The following is a 26,653-nucleotide window of genomic DNA, read 5'->3' as shown; positions in this document are numbered from 1 at the left end:
AACTTTGGTGTTGTCATTGTCCCCATCTAGCTCTCAAGCCCTTTCTTGTTCTGGGCTGTGTGTGAGGAGGGGTAGGGATGTCAGGATTTCCAAGAATCACACCACCGTGGCTGGTACAAGAACTGCAATTCCCGGGGGCCATGTAGCAAAATACATGCATAAAGTACTGTCAACACACCTGTGCCAGTATGATGAGCCAGGAGACAACCGGTGTTTCCCAAGTACTCACTCGTAGGTACTGAATGAGTTCTGAATTGGCCTGAGGGGAGTTTGCTCATCACTATTTTTTTTATCGATACTTACTTTTTGGGGACTTAACAGGCTGCCTAAACAATTCCATGCTCCACAACGCTTTTCCACTTGCTCTGTTACTTGTCTTCCTGTTTCATGAATGTGTAGACGAGCTGCAGCTTACCTGCTAACAATTATTACTTGATTTTACAGGAAGCATCAGTCGCAAAATGTGCTGTCATTTATTTTGAAGGGTGCTGATTTAATGTTTCGCTAAGAGTAAAACACAGCAAGGCAAATCAGTGGCCTGTGTGAATTCATCACCCCTTTGTGGCTTCGTTACCTCTTGAATATCACAGACAGACTGCAAGGGAGGTTGCTTTTCTTCTTTTTTCTTGGTTTGGTTGTTAACTGCTTTTAGAACCTTCTCCCATCCCAAAGGTCAGGATGAGCAAAAGTGGTCAGTGGGAAGGAATGCACATCCTGGTTCAGTTGAAACAGCAACATGCTAAGTGATGTTGCGTTCTGCTGAATTGCCCACTTGAATTTGCCCGGCAAACCCCACTGCAGAGCTTCCTCTGGATAGGCAGAATGGGCAGGTCACAGCATTGGCTGACCAGAACAACCTGAGCCAATGGAGTAGCAACCCGATTGCTCCATTTTGCAATGCTTCCTCATTGTGCTAGACCATTTTGTTACTCTTCAATCAGCTTGCTCTTTTATTAGCGTGCTTATCCCACTGGAAAGCACATCTTTTTTCAAATGTTCTTGGGTTATAGTTATAAAAACAGTATGTGCTGACACGGAGGTCTGCAAGAAGCACTCCTTACCATGAATAAGGTATTCCTTTCTTTAAGAAATGATACAAAAGACAGTTCTGCACAGGTAAGATCACAGCACCGGAGGCAAGTGATGGCTGAAAGCATAGTTTCTCTCTGTGTAATCTGTAGCTTTTAATGAATATATTTATTGGATCGCTCATGGCAGAGTGCACTGCTATATCAGTAGATTTACCAGTAAATCATATGCTTACATGTTTAAACAGGCTTAATTTTGTTCATGAATCCTGCAGTTTAAAACATATTGCATACTTGTTCCAGACCTCCTTTCCTCTCTCTTTATGTACATCTGAGCACATACGCAAGTTTATTTAGTCGTAAACTGCCGGCCCGTCCTTTTGATTCCATGTGCCTTCTGTTGCATGGAGCAAGGATGCTTTCATTCAGGGTGTCCTTTGAAGAAAGGCCTGTATATCTTTCCTTTAATTGCAGCAGGTGACATGCAGACAAAATGCCTCTGGTAATGTCCTGCATTATTAATAAGCCTCATTTTTCTACGACTTGTTCTGAACGTCATTAGAGTGTAACACAAAGCAGTAGCTTGACAGGAACAACTTAGGTTTGTCATACAATATGCCACTGAGTGTAAGCTCTTCTGGTAAATCTGTTTTTAAGAGGCAAACTGTTTGTGTGTGCCTAACGGTAGATGCCTAATCATATGCTTGAAAGATTTCTCCCCCAAAGAAGTCTAGGATAAAATCCTACTTTGAGGCAGGTTCTACAGAAACTATACTTGAGCAGATTAATTTGTGTAATGGAAGGATGCCAGAAGCTTAGTTAGAATAGGCTTTGATTGGTATATACTTGTTCACAATAGGGAAATGGATAGAGCATCTTTGCATTGCTAGATTATGTTCTTGCACTTCCTCTGGTGTGCCTCCGTTTATACAATATTCTAAAAGAGAGTGGTTGATTTTGCACAACATGATAAGCTACTCTGCATAAAATGCCACCAATAGATGATGGGATGCATCATAAGTAAGATTTCCTATCCCTCAGTCTTCCCACAGATTTCCCAGAGGGGATATTATGGGACACTATAGGAAGAAGATATTTTCTCCCTCTCCTATTTAATGTTCTCTCTCTCTCTCTCTCTCTCTCTCCATAAGCTAGCTTTGAAGACAGCTTTCTCAACCCCCATTTGGGCAGCTCTGAGGTATCCCAGCAAGACCTTTGAGGCACTGCCTGTAGTCAACCCCTTTTTTAAATTATTCCCCAATAGTGTGTACAAATACTTGTGCTTATTTTTTTAACCTGCCATGCTTTATTTGTGTAAGCCTGGCATGGTGGGGTAGTATGGAGGGATATTGGAATGGGTACTGGTTGAGGTGGAGATGCCTTCTGGCCAAATTTAGAAGGTGACAACCCTGTGCAATGCCTGCCCAGGTTGCTGTGATGTATTTCCCCCTTCACAGGCATCCTGCAGCTTGCAAAACTAAGAAAGCATTAGCGACCCCCCGCCCAAAAAAAGAAAAGAAAAGAAAAGAAAAGGAATGGAGGATCTTGCTTCAAAAGTGGGATTTAGGGCTTCACAAGCATCTGGCAGGTCAGCATCTGGAAAATGGCAGTGGGGGTAGGCCTTTGCCAGCTTGCCCCAAGTACTGCTTGGGTCCTTTGAGGCAGCTGGTTGTGGCATCTGCCAGGTAGCTGATGGCGAAGGCTTTTTTCAGCTTTTACCAAGCAGTTCCGGTTTGACAACTGATGCATTGTATCTTCTAGCTTTAGATGAGGTGAAAACACATTTTGGGTCAAACAGATCCAAGCAGAACCTGTGGGATTGTCATAGTGGCTTTTAAGCTAAATTTAACCAACCCTGAAAAACCCATTGTGGGTTTCCTGTCCCTCACTCCTCCCACCGATCATGGTAGGCAAATGTAGTCAGTAGCATGTAGAGAGAGCTTCCTTTAATTATGCCTTCAGAGGAGTTTTCAAGGCATCATAGTAATAACGTTCACTTTCATTTAAAAAAAAGGTAACAGATATTGTCTGTTTGAATGGGATTTGCATCAATTATTTTGGGATTTGGTTATTCAGTGTATACTCATCCATTCATATGAATACTACATTTGACTGTGCTGATTATTTAGTTTGTGTCCTTCAGGAATGGACAGGGGTTGATGTTGTATAGTGATGAGTGATCAGGCTAGGACTGGGGAAGCCCAGGTTCCTGCCCAGCTGGGTAGCTTGGTGGGGAATGTTGGGCCAGTCACTATCTCTCAGTCTACCCTACCTTTGAGAGTTGTTATAAGGATAAGATGCAAAGTAATTTTTAAAAAGCTATATAAATGTAATGAACAAATGTAGAATTCCCAGTCTCCTAATCTCAGTGAGGCAATGGGGAGTGTGGGGTGAATTTGTGCAGGCTCTCTCCTTCCAGGCATTGTCTCTGTGAAGAGTTCTGATTCAGGTACAAGGGTGGTAAAAATGAAGCACACTCTTGGAAGAACCCAACACAGTTACTGTGCCATTTGTTTTTTAGATCTCTTGGAAAAGTCTCGTGTTGTTAAACAACCAAGAGGGGAAAGGAATTTTCACATTTTCTATCAGATTCTGTCTGGGGGATCAGAAGATCTGCTTAGTAAGTATATTTTGAGCGATCTTACAAAGAATTTTATATGTAACTGCATAAATTAGCTATGTCTCCAAAATTTATTTCAGTGTTTCATGGTTTTTTAAAGGTTCACTCATCCAATGTAGCTTGTACCGCTAAGTGAGTGACTTTGCTGTTAACAAGACTTTCTTCATTTTGTTAGAAAAACTTAGACTGGAGAGGGACTTCAGTCGATACAATTACCTGAGCCTGGGCTCTGCAAAAGTAAATGGAGTCGATGATGCTGCAAACTTCAGAACAGTGAGGGTAAGGTTTGTGCTTTCTGGACGAGTTCTGCATCTGTTTGACTTAAATGGCAAGTCCCAGCATCTATAACCTATTGGTGAGAACTGTTTGACAGTGGAGCTGGCTACCTGGCCATGGGAGGGAAGGGGGAAGGAGAATAAAGTGAAGGCTTGACAGCTGTCCCTTAGGAATGTGGGGGCTGTATTTGGCCTTGCACTGCAGATCCTGACTTGAGCAGACATTAGACTAGATGGCTTCTGAGGTTCCTTCCAACTTGGATGCAACAAACTTGCCTCACTTTACACTATTTCTGAGTTTTGTTGCCACTAGAAGGATCAAGCACCTCAGTCTCATTGCTCTCAAATGCTGAAACCCCACAAGTCAGGCTCTTAAGACTAGCCTTCACCAACTTGCTGCCCTGCAGATAGTTTGAACTTCAACTCCCGTCAGCCCCAGCCAGCATGGCCAGTGGTCTGGAATGCTGGGAGTTTTAGTCCAAAGCATGTGGCAAGCACTAGATTGGGGAAGGCAGGTTTACATTCTAGCTAGTTTTGTCTGTCTTTTTGTGTGCCTGAATGGAAGTGATTTCAGTTTTTTCATAGGATTTAATATCTGTATTTGACTGGGTATGTTTTTACTCTTGGTTCTAATAAATTGTCATTAAAAAAAAAATTTGTGCTATCGATGTGTGAGTCTGCCTTATGAGGACGGCACTCTTTTACATCTAAATGTGGCCTGTCTTTTTAATAAGTAATGGACTTCTATGAATTAAAATTTCTGCTATCACCAGCAGGCTAACTATCCACCGGAAGAGATGTGGATGTCTTATCTTTTTTTAAATCAACATAAGATGAATAATTATTATGCTCTGCTTCTGTGGCTTAGGGTGCAATCCCAACATTGCCTGGGTTTGCAGTCCCTTTCCTGGGATCATGGGGCTGAGAAGCTGCTCCAGTCGCACTGCACAGAAAGAATCGTGCCAGCTGCCCTCCCGCTCCAAGGCCACTTGGAGAAGGCAGCAGGTGCATGCCGGGGAGGGGAGGGGAGGGGAGGGGAGGGGAAGGGGCGGGTTGAGGGCTGGTGCCAGTTCTTATTGGTGCCCCGGCCCCTTCCCTCCCCTTTCCGGGGGCTTTATGTAAATAGCTAAAGCAGCTGTCTAAATAAAATACCAGCGTGGTGGCCTTGTAGATTGTCCTGCCATGTCTCATTTCGTGGCCAGGATGCATGTAAGCCTCCAGATTGAGAGGCTTAGCTGAAGCAAGGACATGGGCATTGCATTACACCCTGCCTGGCTGTATTCATTGGCTGGTAAAGAGGGAAGACACAGGCTTGAGCCCCACTATAATGGGAATGGTGGAAGCCAGTGCCGTGTGATATCTAAACTGTAAGACCACCTGGAGAGACCAGGATTTCAGTCCTAGCCCAGTAATGAAGCTCCTTGAGTGACCTTTTGGCCCTGTTGCATCTCTCCCTCTAATCTTGCCTCGTAGAGTTTGTAGTGAAGATAAAATTAAATGGGAAGTGGGCAAGAGATCTGTTGGGAGGATGGACAGAATAAAGATGTAATAAACAAAACTTTGTTTCTATTTTCTAGAATGCCATGCAGATTGTGGGATTTATGGACCATGAAACACAGTCAGTCTTTGAAGTTGTTGCTGCTGTCTTAAAGTTGGGAAACATTGAATTCAAGCCTGAATCTCGAGTGAATGGCTTGGATGAAAGTAAAATCAAAGATAAAAATGGTAATTCATATAATTGTTTTAGTCTAGTAAAACTTATAAATTATGTTTTGGCTTTGATCCTAAATGGAGTTACTGTTTAGGTGAACACAATATTTATTGAGTGTTACTGTTCTGAAACAATGTTCAAATCATTGTTATATCTAACTATAGTCGGGGTGCTAAATGAAGAATATGTGGTTATCATAAGATGATGATTAATGATGACTAATTTTATTTCTGTACCACCCAACAGCCAAAGCTCTCTGGACAGTGTACAACAGTGCTGATGTTTAATTATTATACAGATCACTCCTTCTCATTTTGAAGATTTGGGTTGTCATGCCACAAATATTGTAACCCTCCCAGGGAGCCGTGTGGCTGCTGGGGCAGGCTAGAAATTAAATAATTAATTAATAAAATATTGATTGACTTGGGCTGTAATGCTGTGCATACCTAGCTGGCGGCAAACCCTCCTGAACACAATAGATATAGATTTACTTCCAAGGAATCATGAATCAAAATGGGCTACAAGCTCCTTGTGCTCTTTTGTCCAAAAACCACTTACTGATACTTACTTTAATATTTATTCATACCTTGAACATAATTGCACTGAAATTAGTATTTAGAGCTTACGGGGAGACTTCGGTCTTTTCACTGTGTTAGAGCTGAATGATTGACCAGTGTGACTTAGGGCTGAAGCACATGTAACAGTCACCCAAAGAACATGGCACAACCAGCCTCCGGGCATCAACTTATCTCCATCTGGCCCATCTTATCTCCATCTGTTTAGAATCAGCTACTGACTGAATTTCAGCCACTGGGTTGGGGGAAGATGCGTTTTTGCACCACAGCTGTCTGGATAGCTGCACACATCCAGCCCTGGTTCTGCAGTGCAGATGCCCCTTGGCTTGTGGCTACTAGGCTAGTAGCGCATACATTATTTCCAGATGGTTGCAACACCAGTTGTGACTGGTACAAGAACAAAAAAATAATTTTAAAGTTGCGGTTCTTTGCTTCCACAGAACTGAAAGAAATATGCGAGTTGACAGGCATTGACCAGTCCGTGCTGGAAAGAGCCTTCAGCTTCCGAACAGTTGAAGCCAAGCAGGAGAAAGTCTCCACAACCCTAAATGTGGCTCAGGTAACATAAGATGGCTGTGTGTAGAAGCACTTTTCTTGCAATGTAGGAAGACTTTTCTACGTCATAATATAATAGACGTGGCTCAAAACAGGGAGCTTCAGTGAGTACTCACAGAAATATTTTTGTTCTTTCTTTTTGGACTGTGGAAGGATTTATTGAGTGGTAAGTCCGTCTCTTTGGTGCATGCCATAGACTGCTATATAAAATGGTCATTCTTGTGCCTGAATTTCATGAGTTCTGCAGCACCTGAAAACTGCCTCCAGCCAAGGACTCTCACCCCTAGTAGTGCTGTGTATACTGCATGTTTACACAAAACCACAAGATCAGGGCAAATTTTCCATGAGTCGTTCCCACCCACTTTCTTGATGGGGAACCAGGTGTGTGAAAGGAATCTTCCAACTGGCCCTGCTTTTGTGGTTGCAGTAATGGCCCACACCATTCTGTGGTGGGCCCACTGCTGCTGGCTGCATGTATGAAGGCAGCCGCAGACTTTGACTTTGGTTTTAATGATTAAGGGATACATTTTTCTTGACATGATTCACGATTGCATAGGAAATTGGGCCAGGATATCTTGAAGCCTTGTGGTGCAGCAGCCTTGCTGAAGCTGTGCGGGGCTTGGTCTGGTGATCAGTGCCTGGATGGGATGGATTAGACCAATTCAAAGGGGACTGGGCTATTGACAGGTGCTAGTTATGATGAGGGTATCTTATCTGGCCTTTGAGTAGAAGTTGGTGACGGTGCCATTGCACTCATATCCAGCTGGGCTTCCCATAGGCAGCTGGTTGGCCATGGTGTACCCAGAATGTTGGGCTTTGGTTTGATTCAGTCCGGCTTTGTTCCTGCTTTTATGGGAGGCTGTCTTGAACTTGCAGATATGAGGCCTTGATTTGCAGCATGGGAGAAAGGTGGGAGATACATGTAACAGCATAAAACAATGATGTAACAAAAACATTTTATTGAGACATTCCAGCATATTTTATGATTTCTGCGAAAGCACAAATGCTTTTCTAGATTTCGACCAAATACAGAGCATATGCAGTTATTGCTTATCTCCTTTTTCTATGTGCAGTGCTAGCAAGTCTCTTGGGCGGTCCCAGATGTTTCTAATATTTGTCCATCTTCTCTATTAGGCTTACTATGCTCGGGATGCCCTGGCAAAGAATCTCTATAGTAGATTATTCTCCTGGCTTGTTACCAGAATTAATGAGAGCATTAAGGTAATATGCACTGAAATGTGATACAGTTTGAATTTCCATTCCTAGTAGGTAAAGCTCATCAGTTTCTGACATAGCAATAAAACATGGTCAGCAGGTAAACAACAAATGCACCCATTAATTCATTCTTGTTTGTTCTTCATTTCGTGATAATATTTTGGTATGTTGAATGCAATTGTACCTTCCTTCATTTATTAAACCTATGAAAATGATTACTTTTGTTCTAAGGCACAATCGAAAGTAAGGAAGAAAGTTATGGGAGTTCTGGACATCTATGGCTTTGAAATCTTTGAGGTACGTGCCTTTAAATATAATTCTATATATGTCTGCAGTGATGTCTATATTAATTATACTTCTGCCCTGACTCTTTAAGAACCCTTTTCAAATCAGCTTATGATAAAGCAATTTACAATTGTATACTTCTGTATATGGAGATGTAGGCAATCATGGCAACCTGACACTCCTTGAAAACCGAAGAACATTTATGTATTTTATTTATTTATTTCGGATGTTTCTAACCTGTCCAATCATTATGCATCTCTGGATGGCTTGCAAACAGGATTCAATAAATACAATAATATAAAAAAAAATACCCCAAACAATAATAAGACTAACAACTGACGACTGAAGTAAAACATATTTAAAATCTTCTAAACATTAAAATACTGGGTGAATAAAAAGGTCTTGACCTGGCCCTGAAAAGCATGGTGCCAGGCGGAGCTCTCTAGGGAGCGCATTCCATAGCTGGGGTGCCACTGCAGAGAAAGCCCTCCTCTGGGTATTCTGTCTCCTAATCTCCTTCAAGGAGGGTTCCCAGAGCAGGGCCTCTGCTGCAGATCTTAAGGGGCAGGGGGGCATGTAGGGAAAAAGACATTCCTTTAGGTATCCTGGTCCCAAACCATTCAGGGCTTTATAGGTCATAACCAGCACCTTAAATTGGACCCAGACTTCAGTGGGAAGCCAGTGAAGCTGACAGAGTGAAGCTGATAGAGGACTGGAGTTATATGAGAGTAATGACCAGTCCCCAACAGCAACCTGGCAGCTCTATTTTGCAGCATTTGAAGTATGGTGCAAACCATTGAACATTGAAGCAAATGTTGAAAGAAGCAGTGGATAAGAAAAGAGCCTGGCATTAAATGTACTTAAACTCCCTGCAGCAGCAGACCTAAAATAAAATGGAAATGGCCTGGAAATTGAAGCTGTTTTCCCTGAGACAGCATGCAATGCTGCTGGTGCATTAGTGGGATTAACTCCCAATGTAACAGGAAACTAGTGGGTTCCAGACACAAGCAAGAACATTTATTCATGCCGTAATCCCAGAAGGGAGCTTTGCTAACCGTTCCTGTTCTGAAAAGAAGTGTTTTCATCCATTTCTGCAGTTGTTTTGGGCAGCACTTGTTCCTGTCCTGCTAGAAACTGATCTGGCAGGTGCAAGGGAAGGAGCAAAGGTGCATCTGTCAGCCTCGGTACTGCTCCCGCTTTCTGAAACTGATCAGGGTAGGGACCAAGTGTTGCCAGTAGGAAAGGCATTTCAGAGATGGGTTGCTTTTACTGGGAAAATCCAATCCCTAGCCTTTGCTTGCCTTGCCTTAGGTGACCGCATATCCCCATATGACTTAAGACTGGGACAGAGAGCTCTCTTACTAAAACAAAGATCAGTGCGAGATTCCTTGGTTATATAGTCACAATTATTTACAACTAAGAAAAAGAAGTCAGTGAAAGAAGACTTCTGGGTTAACCCCTCCCCCATATTTATTTTTAGAAGGTTCTTTGCATCCTGTTCTACGTCTCAGCCATTTTCAGTCATTCAGCACCCGCTGGATCCTGTGAAAGCCACCCATCATTATTACCACGTAGAGTGTCCCCATCCACCCTCAAAGTATCATTAGTCATACTCAAACATTGCTTGTTGGAAGAAGATAGCGCTAATAGCATTTTTGTGGATTTTGTAAAGAGTTGAGTTATTTCATGCTTATGTAACTGGCAATTGATACTGTGGAATTAGGAAGTCGTGGCTGAACAAGATACTGAAATACAATTTAACTTAAGCCACGAAAGCTGGAGGGTTTGACGATCATGAGCTGTATACAGATACTTTGCTTTCATAACTTGAAATGGAAGAAGTTTTGCTGATAGTCCTGTGTATATTTATTTATCTGTTTACACAAACAGACAACTGTAATAGCTCCCTTATCATTTCCAGAAGATGGTTCATATAGAGTCTCTTAGGAGCTAATTAATTCAGTGTTGCTGAAACCAGTTGCTTACTCGGGGTGGGCTCAATAAAAACACCTAAAACTTTGCAGAGGCTAACCATAAATATATCACATATATCAGGTGTAGGCAGAGAAAAGTATAGCCGAGCATTGATGAAGCAGTGGCAAGCAGAGGAGGAGGGCAAAACACTTTTTCAAGTCTGACATACATAACGGGCAGCTCTGTATCAGAACAGCCTGGTGTCAGGTTTGCAAGGAAAATTTTAAACTGGCTTCCTTCGATCTGGCTTTGAGCCAGATCTTAGCACTTTACTCCACCCTTTACTGTAATTTATTACATTTTTAATAATAGTCTCATGTGGGAAATGCATATTTATATTCGCTTGGTGTCATTACATGGTAGCAGTGAGGAACAGGAGCCCACTGGCCCGTGTGTATCAGGGATGGGACGCGCCAGCTACCACTCTAGTGTCAAGCCTCTTCCATCTTTCTAGTAGTTGGTGCAAGTTACCACTTTGGGGGGAAGACAAAAATCACAAAGATGCTGATGTGTGTAATGTTGAGCAGAGGTGTGTGTAAATGGTATCTAGCGATTCTCCAGCCTGTTTGTGTGCAGAGAAATTGGTGGGTGGCGGGGACAATTTCACCAAAGTTCTCCCGAGGATGGAAAAATTTGTCAACAATTTCTCACAGGGAAGGCTCACCATTGGATGCAGTTACAGCACAACCTCTTCCTTTATTTTGTTTTATTTTATTTTGCCTTTTGGTACTGTCCATGGGGTTTTACCAAAAGGCAAAAGGTTTGCTCCTGGGGAGGAAAGCTACGGCAAATCTAGACAGCATACTAAAAAGCAGAGACATCACCCTGTCAAAAGTACATATAGTCAAGGCTATGGTTTTCCCAGTTGCAATGTATGGCTGTGAAAGCTGGACCACAAGGAAGGCTGAGAGCTGGAAAATTGAGACCTTTGAATTGTGGTGCTGGAGGAAACTCCTGCGAGTCCCTTGGACCTCAAAGAGATCAAACCAGTCAGTCCTAGAGGAGATCAACCCTGACTGCTATTTAGAAGGCCAGATACTGAAGATGAAACTCAAATACTTTGGCCACCTGATGAGAAGGAAGGACTCCCTGGAGAAGAGCCTGATGCTGGGAACAATAGATGGCAAAAGAAGAAGGGGACGGCAGAGAAAGAGGTGGCTGGATGGAGTCACTGGAGCAGTTGGTGTGAGCTTCAGTGGACTCTGGGGGATGGTGGAGGACAGGAAGGCCAGGGGGAATGTTGTCCATGGGCTGGACGTGATGGGCCAGATTTTATTTTATTTTATTTTAGGTACTGTCACTGCAACGCAGCACAGCAATAATGTCAGGGGCCACCGCTTTGTGTAGATAGAGGGATTTGTTAAATACAGGTTTTTAAGTTCTTGTCTCCCTGGATGTGAGCCATATCTGCAGAGCAATTCCCTCTTATATAAACACATTGCCTGTATTGAAAACATGGCTAACTCTAACCTAAATAGTCACAGCAAAGTATACAACAGCTCTGAACTGTTATGTGGCCTTCCTGGAGGTATAAAAGTGGTATTCTGAAGCTTTTGGTTTTTTTGTGGGAGGAGGGAGTTTCATGTCAATAAGTAGTTATCTCATTTTCTAGGGAAAAGTTCATAGACTTTTTTAATCCTTTGGTAGAAAGGCAAGATAGAAAATGGTTCGCTATTGTTTGTGTCATCAAGTCATTTCCGATTATGGTATGAATGCCCTCCAGAATGCCATGTCCTTCACAGCCCTCTCAGCTCTTGCAAACTCAAGGCTGTGGCTTCCTTTATGGAATCGATCCATCTCATAGTCGGTCTTCCTGTTTCTTTTCTCTGTTGTATTTCCTGAGCGTTATTATGTCCCCTGAAAATCTTGCCTTCTTGTGGTGTGCCCAAAGTACAGCAGCTTCAGTTTCATCATTTTTTCTTTCAGGGCAAGTTCTGGATTAATTTGGTCTAGGACACACTTGTTCGTCTTTCTGTCAGGCTAGAGGATATGCTATGGCTGGCCAAACTGAGGCTCAGTTTATTTTGAGTTTATTTTGTGGCTTGCAGCTTGCTGTTGTGAGCACCCATGGGTGCCTGCTTGCCACTTTGCACTCACTGTCGCTGCCTATGGGTGCCTACATATGCGGCTTTTCCACTGAGCAAGAACGGCCATCCCTAGTATATGCAAAGCTCTCCTCCAGCATCACGTTTCCAACTCATCCATTTTCCTCTTGCCAGTGTTTTCAGTGTCCAGTTTTCACACCCATGCATAGTAATTAGAAATACAATAGTGTGGATGATCTTGGCCTTGGTCTGCAGTGAAACATCCTTGCACTGGATGAGCTGTTCAGTTCCTTCATCACTGCCCTTCCAAGTCTTAAGTTCTCTTCTAATTTCTTGGCTGCAGTCTCCTGTTGCATTGATTCCTGAGCCAAGGGTATGCACAATCTTTCACAATTTCCAATTACACAATTTAAAATTGTGTAATCTGTCTTTCAATTTCATTATGAGTCATTTCAGTTCATTGCTGCTATCTGACATGCTCTCATTTGCATATCTTAAATTTTGGATGCCTCTTTCAACAATTTTCATTCTTTCTTACTCCATCATCCTCATCCTTAGCTTTTTTTTTTTTTTTTTTTTGCATTTCATGGGTTTTACTTGAAACCATTTAAGTCACATAAACTGTTGTGAGCATTTGTAAGAAATTTGTTTATTCAACTCTAAAAACATATCTGACTAGTTTATAATCTATTATCCACTAGTATGCCTAGACTCTTTGGATGTGCATTCTTGTGTACGCTAATCAAGTATCAACTCAGATGTCTCTGGAAAGTAGTATTTGAATTATTTTGTCACATAGCCACTTCATCGAGATTTGATTAATTTATGAAACAGATACCCAATAATACATTAGCAGTAGCAGATTAGGTTCTACCATTATCAGAATGGGAAAAGTATAAGCTGATACTTTGGTGAAACATAAATTGCATTCTAGCTATTGCTATATTTTCTAGATTTGGCTTTAGGAGACAGTTCACACATATAGTGGACACACGCAACTCAGATTGTGATGTGAGGAAGGACCATCTCCCCATTAAAAGAGTACCCTCTTTGCATGCCAAAATCTGCAGGTTTAATCCCTGGCATCGTCAGTTGAAAGGACTAGGTGACAGACAATGGGCCTGAAAGCTTGGGGAGCTTTTTCCAGCCAGAGCAGAGGATACTGTACTACCTGGACAAATGGGATGGCCTGGCAGGTCCTTCCTCTGGGCATGTGGGCATCAGATTCTAATGAACCTCTAAAACCCTTTTATGGGGATAGAGGAAATTTGAAATTAGGTGTGTCATATGCAACCAGTCTCACACAATCACGTGTGGGATGGACGCCATGCATAGACCTCCGGCCCCCCTCTGTCTGTGGGAATATTTCCACAATTAAATGTATGAAACAAACTGTAGAATGCAGTGGAGGAAAAACTGACATTAAGTGCTCATCAAGAGTTAACTCTTTCTAGTGCGGCTTAAAATAATTAGTATTTTTAATTGATGGATGATGATGATTTCTCCTCCTCCTCCTCCTCCTCCTACAAGCTGGCTTGAGGGATTCTGAAAGGCAGCAAAGATGTGCTCTAGGGTGCAGTCCTATTGATTGCATCCTAAAACATTTCTTGCACCTGAAATTACACACCTCCTGTCAACCTTGGAGGCTTCCAACCTTTGCTTCCCTATACTCCTGCCCTGCGTTTACCACTAATTTGACTTTTTTGCTTGTCTAGCTGGGGCACTTTGGAGGAGGAAAAAGGGGGTCTGGAGAGCCTCAGGATAACTTGCAACCTGTGTTCTTTAGTCTCCCCACCGCTCAAAATGCCTCCTTTCATCTCTCTCTCCAAGGTGCTTTTCAGTCCTTGGAAAACAAATGGCATGATTCTTTCCTGAGATCTCTGACTCTTCCTCTGAGATTGGAGCACCAACTCCAGCCTAGGAATGGGGAATTAATCACATGATCACTCACATGGTGTCCAGGGGCCAGAAGAGTGCTCCCTACATTTATAACTTCGAGGAGCTAAATTTCACAATGTAGATTATAGAAGACTTAATTTAACAGAATTAGCTTATCTTCCCTCCCCACTTATAGTTCAAGTACAAAAAGAGTAGAAACAGGATAAGTGATGCTGACACTTTTGTAGAAAGCTTCTATGTAGTTAATTTAATCAATGTATTCTTAATCTCAGAAGTTTGAATTAATGCATTAATTCTCATGGATGTTTATTCCAATGCCCTTTGAAAAACACTGCTTTTTAAGAGCAAATCTAGCTTGAAACGAAAATGTAACATGGAGTTGTGATCAAGGAGAGATGTCAGGTTAATTAACTTCTGCCCAAGGCCATTATGCTAGGAATATTTAGTTTCTGTCATGTGAACTCTTCCTCATTCTTCTTTAAAATAAAGTGAAGCACCTTCTATTTGAGATGACCTGTTTACACTTTCAGGGTCATGTGACTGTCCCATGCGAAATACACATGTGTACACGCACACACAATCGGCCCTCTACTTTCACGGATGTTCCAGGACCCCTCAAAAGTGGAAAAACCTAAATATTGCTAGCCCCACCACAACCTTAACTCTCAGTAATGTTGACCATAGGTGTACCAGATTGCTTCTGCCTCCCTCCCTCCCTCCCTCCCTCTGTATCTTCACATGCACTGGTGTAGCTGCAGCAACAGCTACACAAATTTCCCTTCCTTTTTTCTTAATATGCTGTATATACTGGCATATAAGACAACCCCAAATTTTTGCTTAGCAATTTTTGGTTTCAAGGGTCATCTTATAGGCCAGTATATATGGTAATAACATGTGGAACAAGCAACCAGGAAATATGTTTTAGAAAAATACCCATATATATCAGTTATTTTCTAGTCTGTGTGCACTGTCTGTGATTTTCTGCAGTAGGTGGCAAAACATTTTTTTAAAGCTTTTAATTTTTGATGGCAAACTTGTAAATGATCAAATCTGTAAAAGCTAAACCCACAAAGTTGAGGTTTGATGGTTTATGCATTCCTACTCATTTTTAAAATTTTGGTGCATGTGCCTGTAATGTAGGATTGGGACTCTATCAGGGAGGTGCAGGGTGTGCTTTTAATTTCTTGTTCCATCCCCTGCATGTAGTCTAGAATAAAAATTGCAGGGGGAGGGTGATGTAACTGTTGGCTATGGATTTAAAGTAGTGTTGGTTTTGGCCCTTAGGCTAACTAAGCTAGATGTTAATTCCATCTTTGCACCTAGATTTCAAAAAATGCAGGTAACATCAGTGCATTGCTTCTGTGAAGAGTGTCTGGACTGCAGCAGGTATGGAGGGGGCATTTCACTCTTTCCTCTGCAGTCCTGTGGAAAATCCCACTTCTGAAGCTGGTACTTGCTTTGGGGGGAAAATTACAGCGACTTGTAACTTGCATTTAGCTGAATGCACATACATGTTCCTGCGCAATGTGGGAAGTGCCCACAGAAGTGCCCGCATGCCTGGGGATGTTGGGGTGGGGCTTACAGGTATGCCCCTGCACCCGTCCCTTTCAGGTTCATGTTTGCAGGCTGTGCCTTTATAGGGCTAATAGTTCTGGGTGCATCCACCCTGAACCAATTTGTGGGTTATGTTCTAGCTCAGTGGCTTCCTCTTGCTGGACAGGTCTTGATTAAATCTTGGCTCCCTTGGTTTAAGCAAAATGAACTAAATCTGCTGCCTGCTGCACTTACTTCAGACCAAGCAGCAAATGGGGGAGCCACGTGCATTGATAACTACTGGAATGCATGGAGTATGTCCTCTAAACTGAGAAGTTAAATAAATTGGTTAACCTACTTGCAGGCTCCATGTTTCTAGATGGAGGTCTGTAAGACCTTCGTGTGTGACCAGAGGCACTTTCGCCTGTGTTTGTTTTGCAGGATAACAGTTTCGAACAGTTCATTATCAACTATTGCAATGAGAAGCTGCAGCAGATATTCATCGAGCTTACCTTGAAGGAAGAGCAAGAGGAGTATATACGAGAGGTAAGGTCTGTTTTCTCTCGGACGGCTTTATGTATATCCCACACACCAGACTTGCCATGCAGTATGTGTCCTTGCTGCTCTCAGCCTTAATAGCTTTTAATGTCTTTTTCCTTGCCAGTTGTGATGACCTTGTCAGGTACAAAGCAGAGCTATAATACTGATGCACCATTACGGGGAAATGTACGTTCATAGCCCTGAAGCTAAGTATATGGTTGAAAAGGGCATGCATTGAAGTGAAGGAGAAAGCTTTACTTGCGTCAGCAAGAGTATTTTTTAGTTGGAGGTATTTGCAAAGAGGGAACCTGCATCCTAGACTTGCTTGTGGCTTTGATACTTGGCTCCTGCTCTTGGCTTTGATCATACAGGGCATATCTATAGTATCTTCACTTATAGTAAAGCATACATTTTTTCCCAAATGACACATTTTTCATTTTTGTTACCATGCAACTTTGAGAGAGTGTGTGCTGCTTTTCACCATCTAATGCTTGAAAAGAAAGTTTCTGCAGCTGAATCCCACAGTTTTATGAAATGTTGTGACTAATAGATGGCAGTAGGGATGCACAGGAAAGGAGAAGACTTGAGAAGTCCCTTTTGGATCTTTTCCCCAACCCACTGCTGTCTCACGTTCTGTTTACCTCCTACTCTTTCCTTCTTAAACTCATTTTGCCCCCTTGCTACAGTCCCTGAATTTGCTTTCCCACTGCTTCTAACTAAGTAATTCAGCAAGCAGCTAGAATCTGGAATTGAAAATTGAATCCATGCATATGAATATAACTTAGCTATTCTTTTGGACATTTTGAGAAACTGAATGACAGTGTGTTAGTCACTTGGGACGTTTGCAGTGCATTCCTGTGCCTATTTAAATAGAAAAAAAGGTCCTTCTCCGTGAAGACTTTCCCAGCCAGCCACACAGGGGCATTCTGGGAGTTGTAGGACTTTTTCTGTTTAAATTAGCACAGGATCACACCCTTAGTACACTTCGGCTGATTTGGTCAGAAATGCCCCCCATTGAACAACAAACCATTGTATTGATATGTGATACACAATTCTGAATGTTTTTTTGCATTTCTTAAAAGTGGTGAGTTGGCATAGCTGAATTGCAGACATTTGTGAGCTCCGTTTTGTGCTTACTGTTTTAGTGGTCAGGCTGATTCATACGATGTTATTTTTTTCTTCAGTCACTTCTGCATTGCTTTCACATAGATCTTTCTCACTGATAATTAACTCTGGATGTTCAGTCGCCGGTATCAGTGACATGGACTGCAGCCGTTTATGGGACTCCTGGACAAGGCAGAAAGGCCTGTGGGCATGACTAGGCTGCTTCCTTCTGCTGTGCATGGAAAATTAATGGGGCCTGGTTTCAGTTGCATTAACCAACTGGAAATTTGGAGAATGCTGCAGGGAACATAGCATACCTTTTCACGCACCCTAAATCCTGATTTATCTGCTTCTTTCCATACCCAGAGCTGCACTATTACTTGAACCCTGGTTTAGTAGACTAGAAGCAAAACTCCATCAAGATATTAAGGATAGATAGGAAATACTGTGAAGGCATAGCAGTGTGCGCTTGGGTAATCTTATGTATTGCAGGGGTACAGAACCTCTGGTCTGGGCTCCTAATCCACCCCTCCAGAAACCCCCAGGTGGCCATGCTTCCTTTCCCCAGACCTTTGATGGTTGCCTAGCCTTTGTGCATTTTCCCTTAATTGCCTAGTGGCAAGAAAAACTATAAGCTAAAATAGGCAGGCATCTTGGGTATTTGGGCTCCTCCCTTTTGCCTTTAGCTCCACCCACTGTTGGAAAGTGGATGCAAGAGTGTCTCCAAAGTGGAATTCAGCCCTCAAGTTGAATGAATTTTGACTTTCCTGATAGAATGCTTAAGACTTGATTTATGGCATACTTGTGGTGAAGGTTTACTGCCACTGAACTGGTACATCACCAACTTTGATGGTGTTGTTTCAGTTTAATAGCACTCCTCCTGAAAAAGAAGATTAGAGGCAGAAAAAACTCAGGGGTTCTGGAGGTGAAATTCTCATTTTCTTAGGAATACTCCAAGATGTGCAAAGCGTTTATTGACCCAAGGCTTTGCACTAAAAGGACTTGGCTTTGTTTCAATTAAGTGCATGGGAAATTGACACAGATTAGGGAATGGAATGGAGAGCAGATCTGGCAGGCCTTCAAGGACACTCATTTTACTCCAACATTGTTAGTAGTATGTGCCTTTTTTTTTTTTTTTTTTTTTTACAAAACTCAGGGCCCGAAATAGTAATTGTGATGGGGAGAGAGTGTGTAAAAACAAACACACACCTTTCCTCTTCTTTTGAACAAATCACTTTCACAACCATGTTACATATATATGAGAAAAGGAGTAAAAACTGAAAGTAAAATCTATCACTTTTATTTAGGATTCTGACTGTGGATCTCTTGAATATTGCTTCCAGCTAGCACTTAATTCCATGTAACCTTAAATGGATAGTGAACCCAAATGTTTGTCTGGTGAAAAGTGACCTGAACACATGAACCTGTATAATTTTAAGCTGCTCAGGGTGAAGAGGAACTAGAACATTAAGACGGTGATAAAAGAATCCAATTTTACTAAAACATGCTCTGACTGAGAGAGACAAAATTAGTTTCAGCAGTAAGCCTGTAAAGGATGGAGACAGCTGGTGGCTTTTCTGTCTGTTTGAGACAAGTGTAGGCAGAGGGTAAGTTGTGAAGAGAACCTCCTTCACATGTGTCCAGCTTGCCTTACCCCATATAGACCAGTCATGATGCTTCTCTTGACAGGTGCTGTACGGAAGGTGTGCATTCCACCTGGGAAGACTACTAGTTCCTAAACTATGTTTCAGGAAATGAACAGCATAGTGCTAATTATACATTTTTAAAAGTTTGGTTCAGAAGCATTTTGTTTAATAGAAACTGAAGGCTGCAGTCTAGAAGTATCTAGAAGTAAGCCGCATTGCACAGAGTGGAACTTAATTTCAGAGTAAACTTGCTTAGGGGTAGTCTTGTAGGTCTGTGTTCCCAGTAAAGAATATTTGGCTCATTATCTCTCTCTTCAGTTTCTTTATTTTATTTTATTCTATTCTATTTTATAGGGTATTGAATGGACCCACATTGAATACTTCAACAATGCTATAATCTGTGACCTCATAGAAAGTGTAAGTCATCACATAAAATTCATGACCTTTCCTGGAATGTTCTTATTCCACTGATGTTTAAGCAATTCTTAAAGGTTGCTTTATGTAGAATGTGTTGCAGCATTTTGCTTTCAGAGGTAAAGAATTGTGATTGTATGTAGTTTTTTCCTTTAAAAATGCTTTCCTTGTTCCAGCAAAACATTTGATAGGGTGGCATTGAGTAAAACATTGCAGAGACAAATAATATATTTAAGGAAGGTTTGATAATATGGTTTTAAAACAAAAGTATCTGAGCAGTTCATTTTCCCAATAAATAGCACTTCATTTGGATATGAAATAGGATTACTGTTCTGTCATCAAGCCACACTTTTTTATGTCCCATTATTTCCTTGGCAACAATGTGAAAGCTGGAACGATACGTCTGTGTGCAACGGTAGAAATGGCTTCCCCAACCTGTTGTCTTCCAGATGTATTAGACTATGATTCCCATTGGTTGGGCTGGCTGAATATTTTGGACACTGTAGTCCAGAACATCCAGAGGTTACCAAATTGTGGAGGGCTGCATTACAATGGAGGCAAGGGGTGGGGGGAGGGGAGAGATGCCAGCCCTTTTCTTACCTCACTGTCTCATTTTGCTCAAAGCTAAAACTTTGTGTTGGAAATTGAAATCATATTGCAAGCTTGTGGAGAGGAACTGCTAAGAGAAACTGTGTCATCTCTTGGAGAAGCTACTAAATTTTAAAACGGAAAAGAATGGAATATGCATGGTTCTAGAACAGGTGAAAGTGCTGCTGGCAGTGGGTGGCCAGCAGGCCTGATCCTGCTCCCCTCTCCTATTTTCACCAAGTGCATATAACTTTCATCTTCCACATTCTCTCTTGTGTGCCAAGAGCAAGAAGAATATTTCATCTAAACAGAAAACTCCATAACAATGTATACATTGTGGGGTATCTCAGATATTTCCATTGTCTTGCCTCTTCTCCCTCTTGTCATTCTTAGCAAGGAGCATCCTCACCTCTTTCGCACCTTCTTATTATAGAATTATTGGATGTTATTCACATACTATGGCCTTAATATAAGAATTGCCTCCCTGTGTTGCACTGAAAATATATGCATAAAATAGCCACATGGACTGAGACAAGGATCCTTTCCTCTCAACCAGGTGCAAAGTTGCCTAAAAGGGACAACTACCTATGGATTTCATACACATGTTCTCAGGTTGTTTAGGATTGTAATATGATGGTATCAGTCCTTGGGTTTGATTCAGATAGAGGGAAAGGCTTTTACTGCTCCTGTTCAGAAGAGGGTGTGAACAGATCCATTGCAGAGGTCATTTCATTATTTCTGTTTCAACTTCCATGCAACAGAAATTCATCATATTCTAATTTTGAATGCCAGATCAGTCTAGCCTAAATCGACAATATAATACATTGATTTTCTAAGAGGGAAGAACAAATATGCCCTGTCATCATGCTTACATCTTGAAAGTATCTGAAAGTTGGTCCTTAGACCTTCTCTTATCTTTCATTCCTTGGAATGGATGTCTTCAGGCTGTAAAGCTGATGTCCTTTTTGTGTAAAAGGAATTTCTTATCTTGTAATGGAATGTGAAGTCTGCAGACATACCTGCTATGAGAACTCATGATTAGCAATTCATCTCCCTCCCAAACTTCCAGCTTTGATCTGTTTTCAGAACCCCTTTCCCTAGCAGTTAATTATTTTATTGCCCATGTTTAAGAGTAAAATCAACTTTAAGAATGTTTCTTTGTGAACAGTTACTTCGACTTTAATTCTTATGTTCAATTGATCATTCTAGTAGTAGTAAAGTGGATTGTTGTTTGTGAGCACCTATCTAGCAGATATTGGTGATATCCCAAACCATAAGTAACTGAACTCTTTGTTCAGTTAAGATGAAACATCACTTTTAACTCTTTGTTCAGTATTGTAACCATTCATTTTGTGGAAATCTTTGAAGTCATGAGAAACAAGATGCCCTTCAAATATTTTGAGAATGTATGGCAGCATTACCATAATGATGGCTGTAGGTAAGAGTCAACCCCATTTACATCTCCTTCTCCCAGCATGGTTTTGCCCTTTAGGACACATGTGAAAGGAGCCTTATAGCAAGTCAGTCCTTGGTTCATCTAGCCCAGTATTGTTTGCTCTGAATGGGCAGGAGGGTCTGGGCCAAGAGACCTGAAGTTTTCACCACTGCTACCTGTCTTGTAGCTGTAGATGCAAGGGATTGCATCTGGAACCATCTTCATGCAAAGCATGAATCTCTACTGCTGTGTCTTGGTCTCTTCTTTCTGTCCCCAGTATCTAAGGAATCTCACGTCTACTAGGCAACATTGTGAAAACTGCAGCTTGCCATTTAGATCTGGATTGTAACAGCAGGGGATTTATCAGATATCACTTGTGCAATGAGTCTTTTTCCCTACTGTTGATCCTATGGGCTGGAGGGCCTGAGGGACTTTCCTCTGAGGAGAAGGCCACAAATTTCCTAGATATAGACCCTTTCTGTCCTATCTTTCTGAAGACTTCCTTCTGACCTGTGTAGGATCAGGTGGGAAGATTCATAGAATCATAGAACAGCAAAGTTGGAAGGGGCCAAGAAGGCCATTGGGTCCAACCCACTGCTGTTGCAGGACACCAATTTACACCATCCCACTCAGGTGGCTGTCCAGTTGCTTTTTGAATGTCTCCAGTGTGGGAGAGCCCATGACCTCTCTAGGTAGCTGGTTCCACTGTCGTATTGCCCTGACAGTGAGGAAACTTTTCCTGATATCTAACCTAAACCTGGGTTGTTGCAACTTGACTTGAGTATTCCATGTCCTACACTCTAATATCAATGAGAAGCTATCTTGACCTTCCTCTTTGTGACAGATTCTCTCATAGACATATGGAAGATGGTTCTAGAGATCATGGTTGAAGAATGGAAGTTCTTAGGCATTATCAATGGGAAGCTTTAAAAAACAGGAATACCCCAGTCAATTGAATTTAATATTCAGACTTCGATGATGATGATGATAACGACAATATGAATATTGACATAGATGTTTTAGTTCTAGTCAGCTTGCTGAGTTAATTTAATCTAAATAAATGTCTTATAAGATATTTAAGGACTGTAAATGATGGAAGTATAGGCTAGCCTATTTTCCGATTGGAGACGTGGCTTGATAAAATCTGGATTATTTTTCAGTTTCAAAATCATGATTCATAGGTAATATGAATGCTATTCATGCCCAAATGATGAAATTAACCATTTTTTTTTGTTATGTGACAGAATCAGAATGGAATTCTGGCTATGTTAGATGAAGAGTGCTTGAGGCCAGGAGCTGTAACTGATGAGACATTCTTAGAAAAATTGAACCAGGTCTGTGCCACTCACCAGCACTTTGAGAGCAGGATGAGCAAATGCGCACGTTTCTTGAATGACACTTCCCTGCCACACAGTTGTTTCAGAATTCAGCATTATGCAGGCAAGGTAAAGTTTTGCTTTGTTTTTACACAACCCTAACACTCCTCCAGCTTTGGACAATTAAAAATATAACTGGTGCTAACTTTCCAAGGCCAAAATCCCCTTGAGAACAGTACTCATCTGTAGAACAGTACTCATCTCTGGTTCATTTCAGTGCACCAGTTCCAGAGCTTAAGAAGCAAGCCTGAGTGTTTTTTCCTTTTTGTTTATAGTGCAAAATAGTAGGCTCAAACAAGAGTCAAGGTGATATGTGGAAATAGTTTACTTTATGATAAACATGCAGAAGGAGCACTTTGGAAGGGATCACAATTTGTTTTTTGGTGTGTGTCTCCCATCTGTTTCTTCCTGGTTTGATTAGCCTTTGCTTATTGGTTTGTCTTTTCAGGTGATGTATCAGGTAGAAGGATTTGTTGACAAAAATAATGACTTGCTTTACCGTGATCTGTCCCAAGCCATGTGGAAGGCCAACCACCCCCTCATTAAAGACTTATTCCCAGAGGGAAATCCTGCCAAGATTAATTTAAAGAGGCCTCCAACAGCAGGTTCTCAATTCAAGGCTTCTGTGGCAACCTTGATGAAGAACTTGCAAACGAAAAATCCCAATTATATCAGGTAAGTGATACTGTCCTCTTCAACTGACTCAAGGAAAAGCAATGCTCATATTCAAGGGAAGCCATCAGAGAGGGATGAGATCATGTTTACTTGATCATTGGCTCTTAGGAATTACAGGGTAAGAATGAGGCTGCCTTTTATTTGGACTGACTGAATTTCATTATGCTGTGAGATTTCAAGCTGCACACAATCCTTTGCATACCAATATTGTACATGGAAGTATATATTGTTTGTTTGTTTGAATAATTGTACCCCCGTTTTTGGCTCCAGAAAGGATGTCCAGGGTAGGTGTTCAAAGCATTCATTCATCCTAGAATCTCAGTCCAGATTACAAAAATCTTAATTGTTCTGCTTTATTCTATATGTGTTCTGTGGCACTAACTGTTCTTGTAGCTAGAGAGTTAATACGACTTTTGAATAAATCCAAGATTAATCAAATCTTTTACACTGCACAACTGCCATCATTGCTGCTTCCGGGCCATCAAGGAAATAGGTACCTTTGGACATGAAACTATTCACACGGTAGTCAGCTTCTTTGCTAGGACAATGACACTTGGCCAGTTCAATACTTAACAGCCAGTTCTGGTTATCTCAGATGCTTTCAGTTTAGGGCAAATCTGTATTCTAGTAGTAACCTTGGCAGTTGTATGGCAGTGATGCCAAGGTTTGTTTCAAGGCTTAAGTATGAAATTGTACATACTTTAGATGCACCTTAAAATAACTTTTGGGTCACAACGTGCCCCCATAGTCCTCAGATGTTGATGGATTTCTTTCAATCCCGACAAGACAGAGGCTCTCCTGGTTAGCTGAAAGGTAGCTTTGGGAATAACAGTTAAAGCTGTGCTGGAAGGATGGGGATAACCCCTCTTGAAGTCTCAGGCTTGCAGTTTGGGTGTACCCCTGGACTCAGCTCTGAACCTGAATGCCCAGTCTTGATGGGGGCCAGGAGTACATTTGTACACACAGCCTAGCCCTAACTCCCGCTGAATTTTGGAGAGTTCAAGAAGGAATCTCCTCACCACTCTGCTCTTGGGACATCTCAGCCCCCAGTGGAAGTAAAGTCTGAATTCCAGCCTTACTGTTCTTCATTTTTCTGCAATTTGTAAAATACCAAAGAAGAATTGTGTGGGGAGAAATAATGTCATGTTATATAACTTAAATTCGTCAAACAAACTTTAGACAAATGGTCTTTTATTTGCAGGTGCATTAAGCCCAATGACAAAAAAGCAGCACAGATCTTCAATGAGGCTCTAGTTTGTCATCAGGTTCGTTATTTGGGTCTACTGGAAAATGTCCGTGTTAGAAGAGCGGGATATGCTTTCAGGCAACTTTATGAGCCTTGTCTAGAAAGATATAAAATGCTTTGTAAGCAGACATGGCCACACTGGAGAGGCCCTGCCAGGTAAAAACTGCTAGAAGTGTCTTTATCCTAACGGTTGTCGCTTAACTGTGGCTAAGCCACTGGGACTGAGCTTTGGGACTTGCATGCTCTTTCCAGCTTCAAACCATGGTTTCAGATAACAGGTTAGGTGTGAATGTTGGCTTGCTCTAACAATGATTAATATTACCGCTGGTGTATTAGAATTTCAGTCATGATAAGCTGTGGTGGAGAGTGATAGTTTTCAGCAGGGAAAGGAGAGATGAGGATGCTGAAGCCATTACTTGGCTGGCACTGTCACACTTGCATCGGCCAGTGAGAGTCTGGCCAAGGAACTGATCTCCTCAAAGACTGGGCTTGCATGACAGAGTGAGCCATGTTGCATTGCTATACTTGTTAGTGTCAGCCCCTGGGTTATGTGGAGGATGAAAGGGGAAACAAACCATGGCAGGCCTTGATAATCTGTCAGCAGCAGTGTGGCTTATTGTGTCCTGCAAAGTGGCCCAGTTACTGTTCTCAGCCCCTGCTTTTTTGCCCTGCCTGGATTGCTGATTTATCTTGGAGTTCACAGTTCCAGAGTACAAACTGCAATTTTGCATGGCTCCACTGAAGCTCTTAATCTGAGGAATTGGAGGAAGTAGCAGGATTGTGGGGTCTGCTCTTGATTATTCGGATGATCCTTTTGCATATGAGTATAGCTTATTATAAGCTGAGCAAAAAATAGATTTAGCTGGGGACAAGACAGCCAGGGAAACATGTTTTTCCTGAAACATTTTCCTGGAAATCTGAAACTCAGTAAAAGGTAATTTAAAAATCAGACAACCAACTTATTTATTTATTTAAAATATTTTTGAGGGAAGTGTATGACACTAAAATTCATACAGTGCAAATTCATTTAAACATGTTCATAAGTTTTTGTTATTGTTAAAGCCCCTTGTATCTTTCTGGGTGAATTGGTTGAAAGTATGTTCACTAGTCTTCCCACTTTAAAACTGCAAATGTGTTTTGCCCTTTGGCTATACATGCCTTGAGAAGTTACTGTAAAATTGTATTGTCATTATGGATTGGAGAATCTGTCCATTTTTGGTATGTGTTACCCTTGCGTGTTTTGAGCATTCAGTTTCTGCATCAACCTGAAAATGTTTTTAAACCTGTTTTAAACACTTATTTTCAGTTACCTATTTTGGTACATTTACACTGCCAAAAATTGCAAAATCTGTTGCTTAGCTTAAGTTCTGGTCCTCACATTATTCTGAAAGACCTGGACATTTCATATAAGAATTCAAAATCAGATTCTTAAAGCCATCCCTAAATAAAGCGTAGAATGTGTCCTTTTTGCTTTGACAATTTCAGTCTGGTTGGAACTATCACTTTCTCAGAGCAGACATCTGTTAATTTCCATATTTTCACATTTAGAGCACAAAGTATTGTAAACAGAATAGATAATTTTTATTGGGTGTGTGTGTTACACACACTAATATGGCATGAATATGTTTACTAATATGGCAAACTTAGCATGTGATTTTGTGGTATGGTAACAGCTTGCAAACTTTTTGCATTTTAGAGCTGGTGTAGAGGTACTGTTCAATGAGCTGGAAATTCCTGAAGAAGAATATTCCTTGGGCAGATCAAAAATATTCATCCGCAATCCAAGAACAGTATGTGAACCAATGTTTCTCATTTAAGAAAATGCAACTGGAATAATAAAATGTCATCTATTTTTATTTTTGTGAGACAGCAGAGATTTATTTTGATGTAAAGATAAATTCAGGCTTCCAAGGA

At 41.4% G+C, this 26,653-nt stretch overlaps 1 protein-coding gene across 3 annotated transcripts in view; it reads left to right on the top strand.

Annotated features, from left to right (window-relative positions):
- Positions 1–26,653, top strand: part of MYO1B (myosin IB) — a 137,500-nt gene that overhangs the window by 76,831 nt on the left and 34,016 nt on the right. For all 3 annotated transcript variants that reach the window (XM_044427088.1, XM_044427090.1, XM_044427089.1), the window contains exons 8-19: positions 3,550–3,648; positions 3,824–3,927; positions 5,501–5,648; positions 6,650–6,768; positions 7,899–7,985; positions 8,211–8,276; positions 16,157–16,261; positions 19,360–19,422; positions 22,687–22,887; positions 23,267–23,493; positions 24,695–24,895; positions 26,436–26,529. In XM_044427088.1, the coding sequence (XP_044283023.1) occupies positions 3,550–3,648; positions 3,824–3,927; positions 5,501–5,648; positions 6,650–6,768; positions 7,899–7,985; positions 8,211–8,276; positions 16,157–16,261; positions 19,360–19,422; positions 22,687–22,887; positions 23,267–23,493; positions 24,695–24,895; positions 26,436–26,529 (1,514 nt within the window). The remainder of the gene's footprint in view (positions 1–3,549; positions 3,649–3,823; positions 3,928–5,500; positions 5,649–6,649; positions 6,769–7,898; positions 7,986–8,210; positions 8,277–16,156; positions 16,262–19,359; positions 19,423–22,686; positions 22,888–23,266; positions 23,494–24,694; positions 24,896–26,435; positions 26,530–26,653) is intronic.

This window comes from Varanus komodoensis, unplaced genomic scaffold, assembly GCF_004798865.1.
Source record: "Varanus komodoensis strain SLA01 unplaced genomic scaffold, ASM479886v1 scaffold18_1, whole genome shotgun sequence".
Classification (NCBI taxonomy): Eukaryota; Metazoa; Chordata; class Lepidosauria; order Squamata; family Varanidae; genus Varanus; species Varanus komodoensis.
This window is presented reverse-complemented; position numbering and strand designations above follow the sequence as displayed.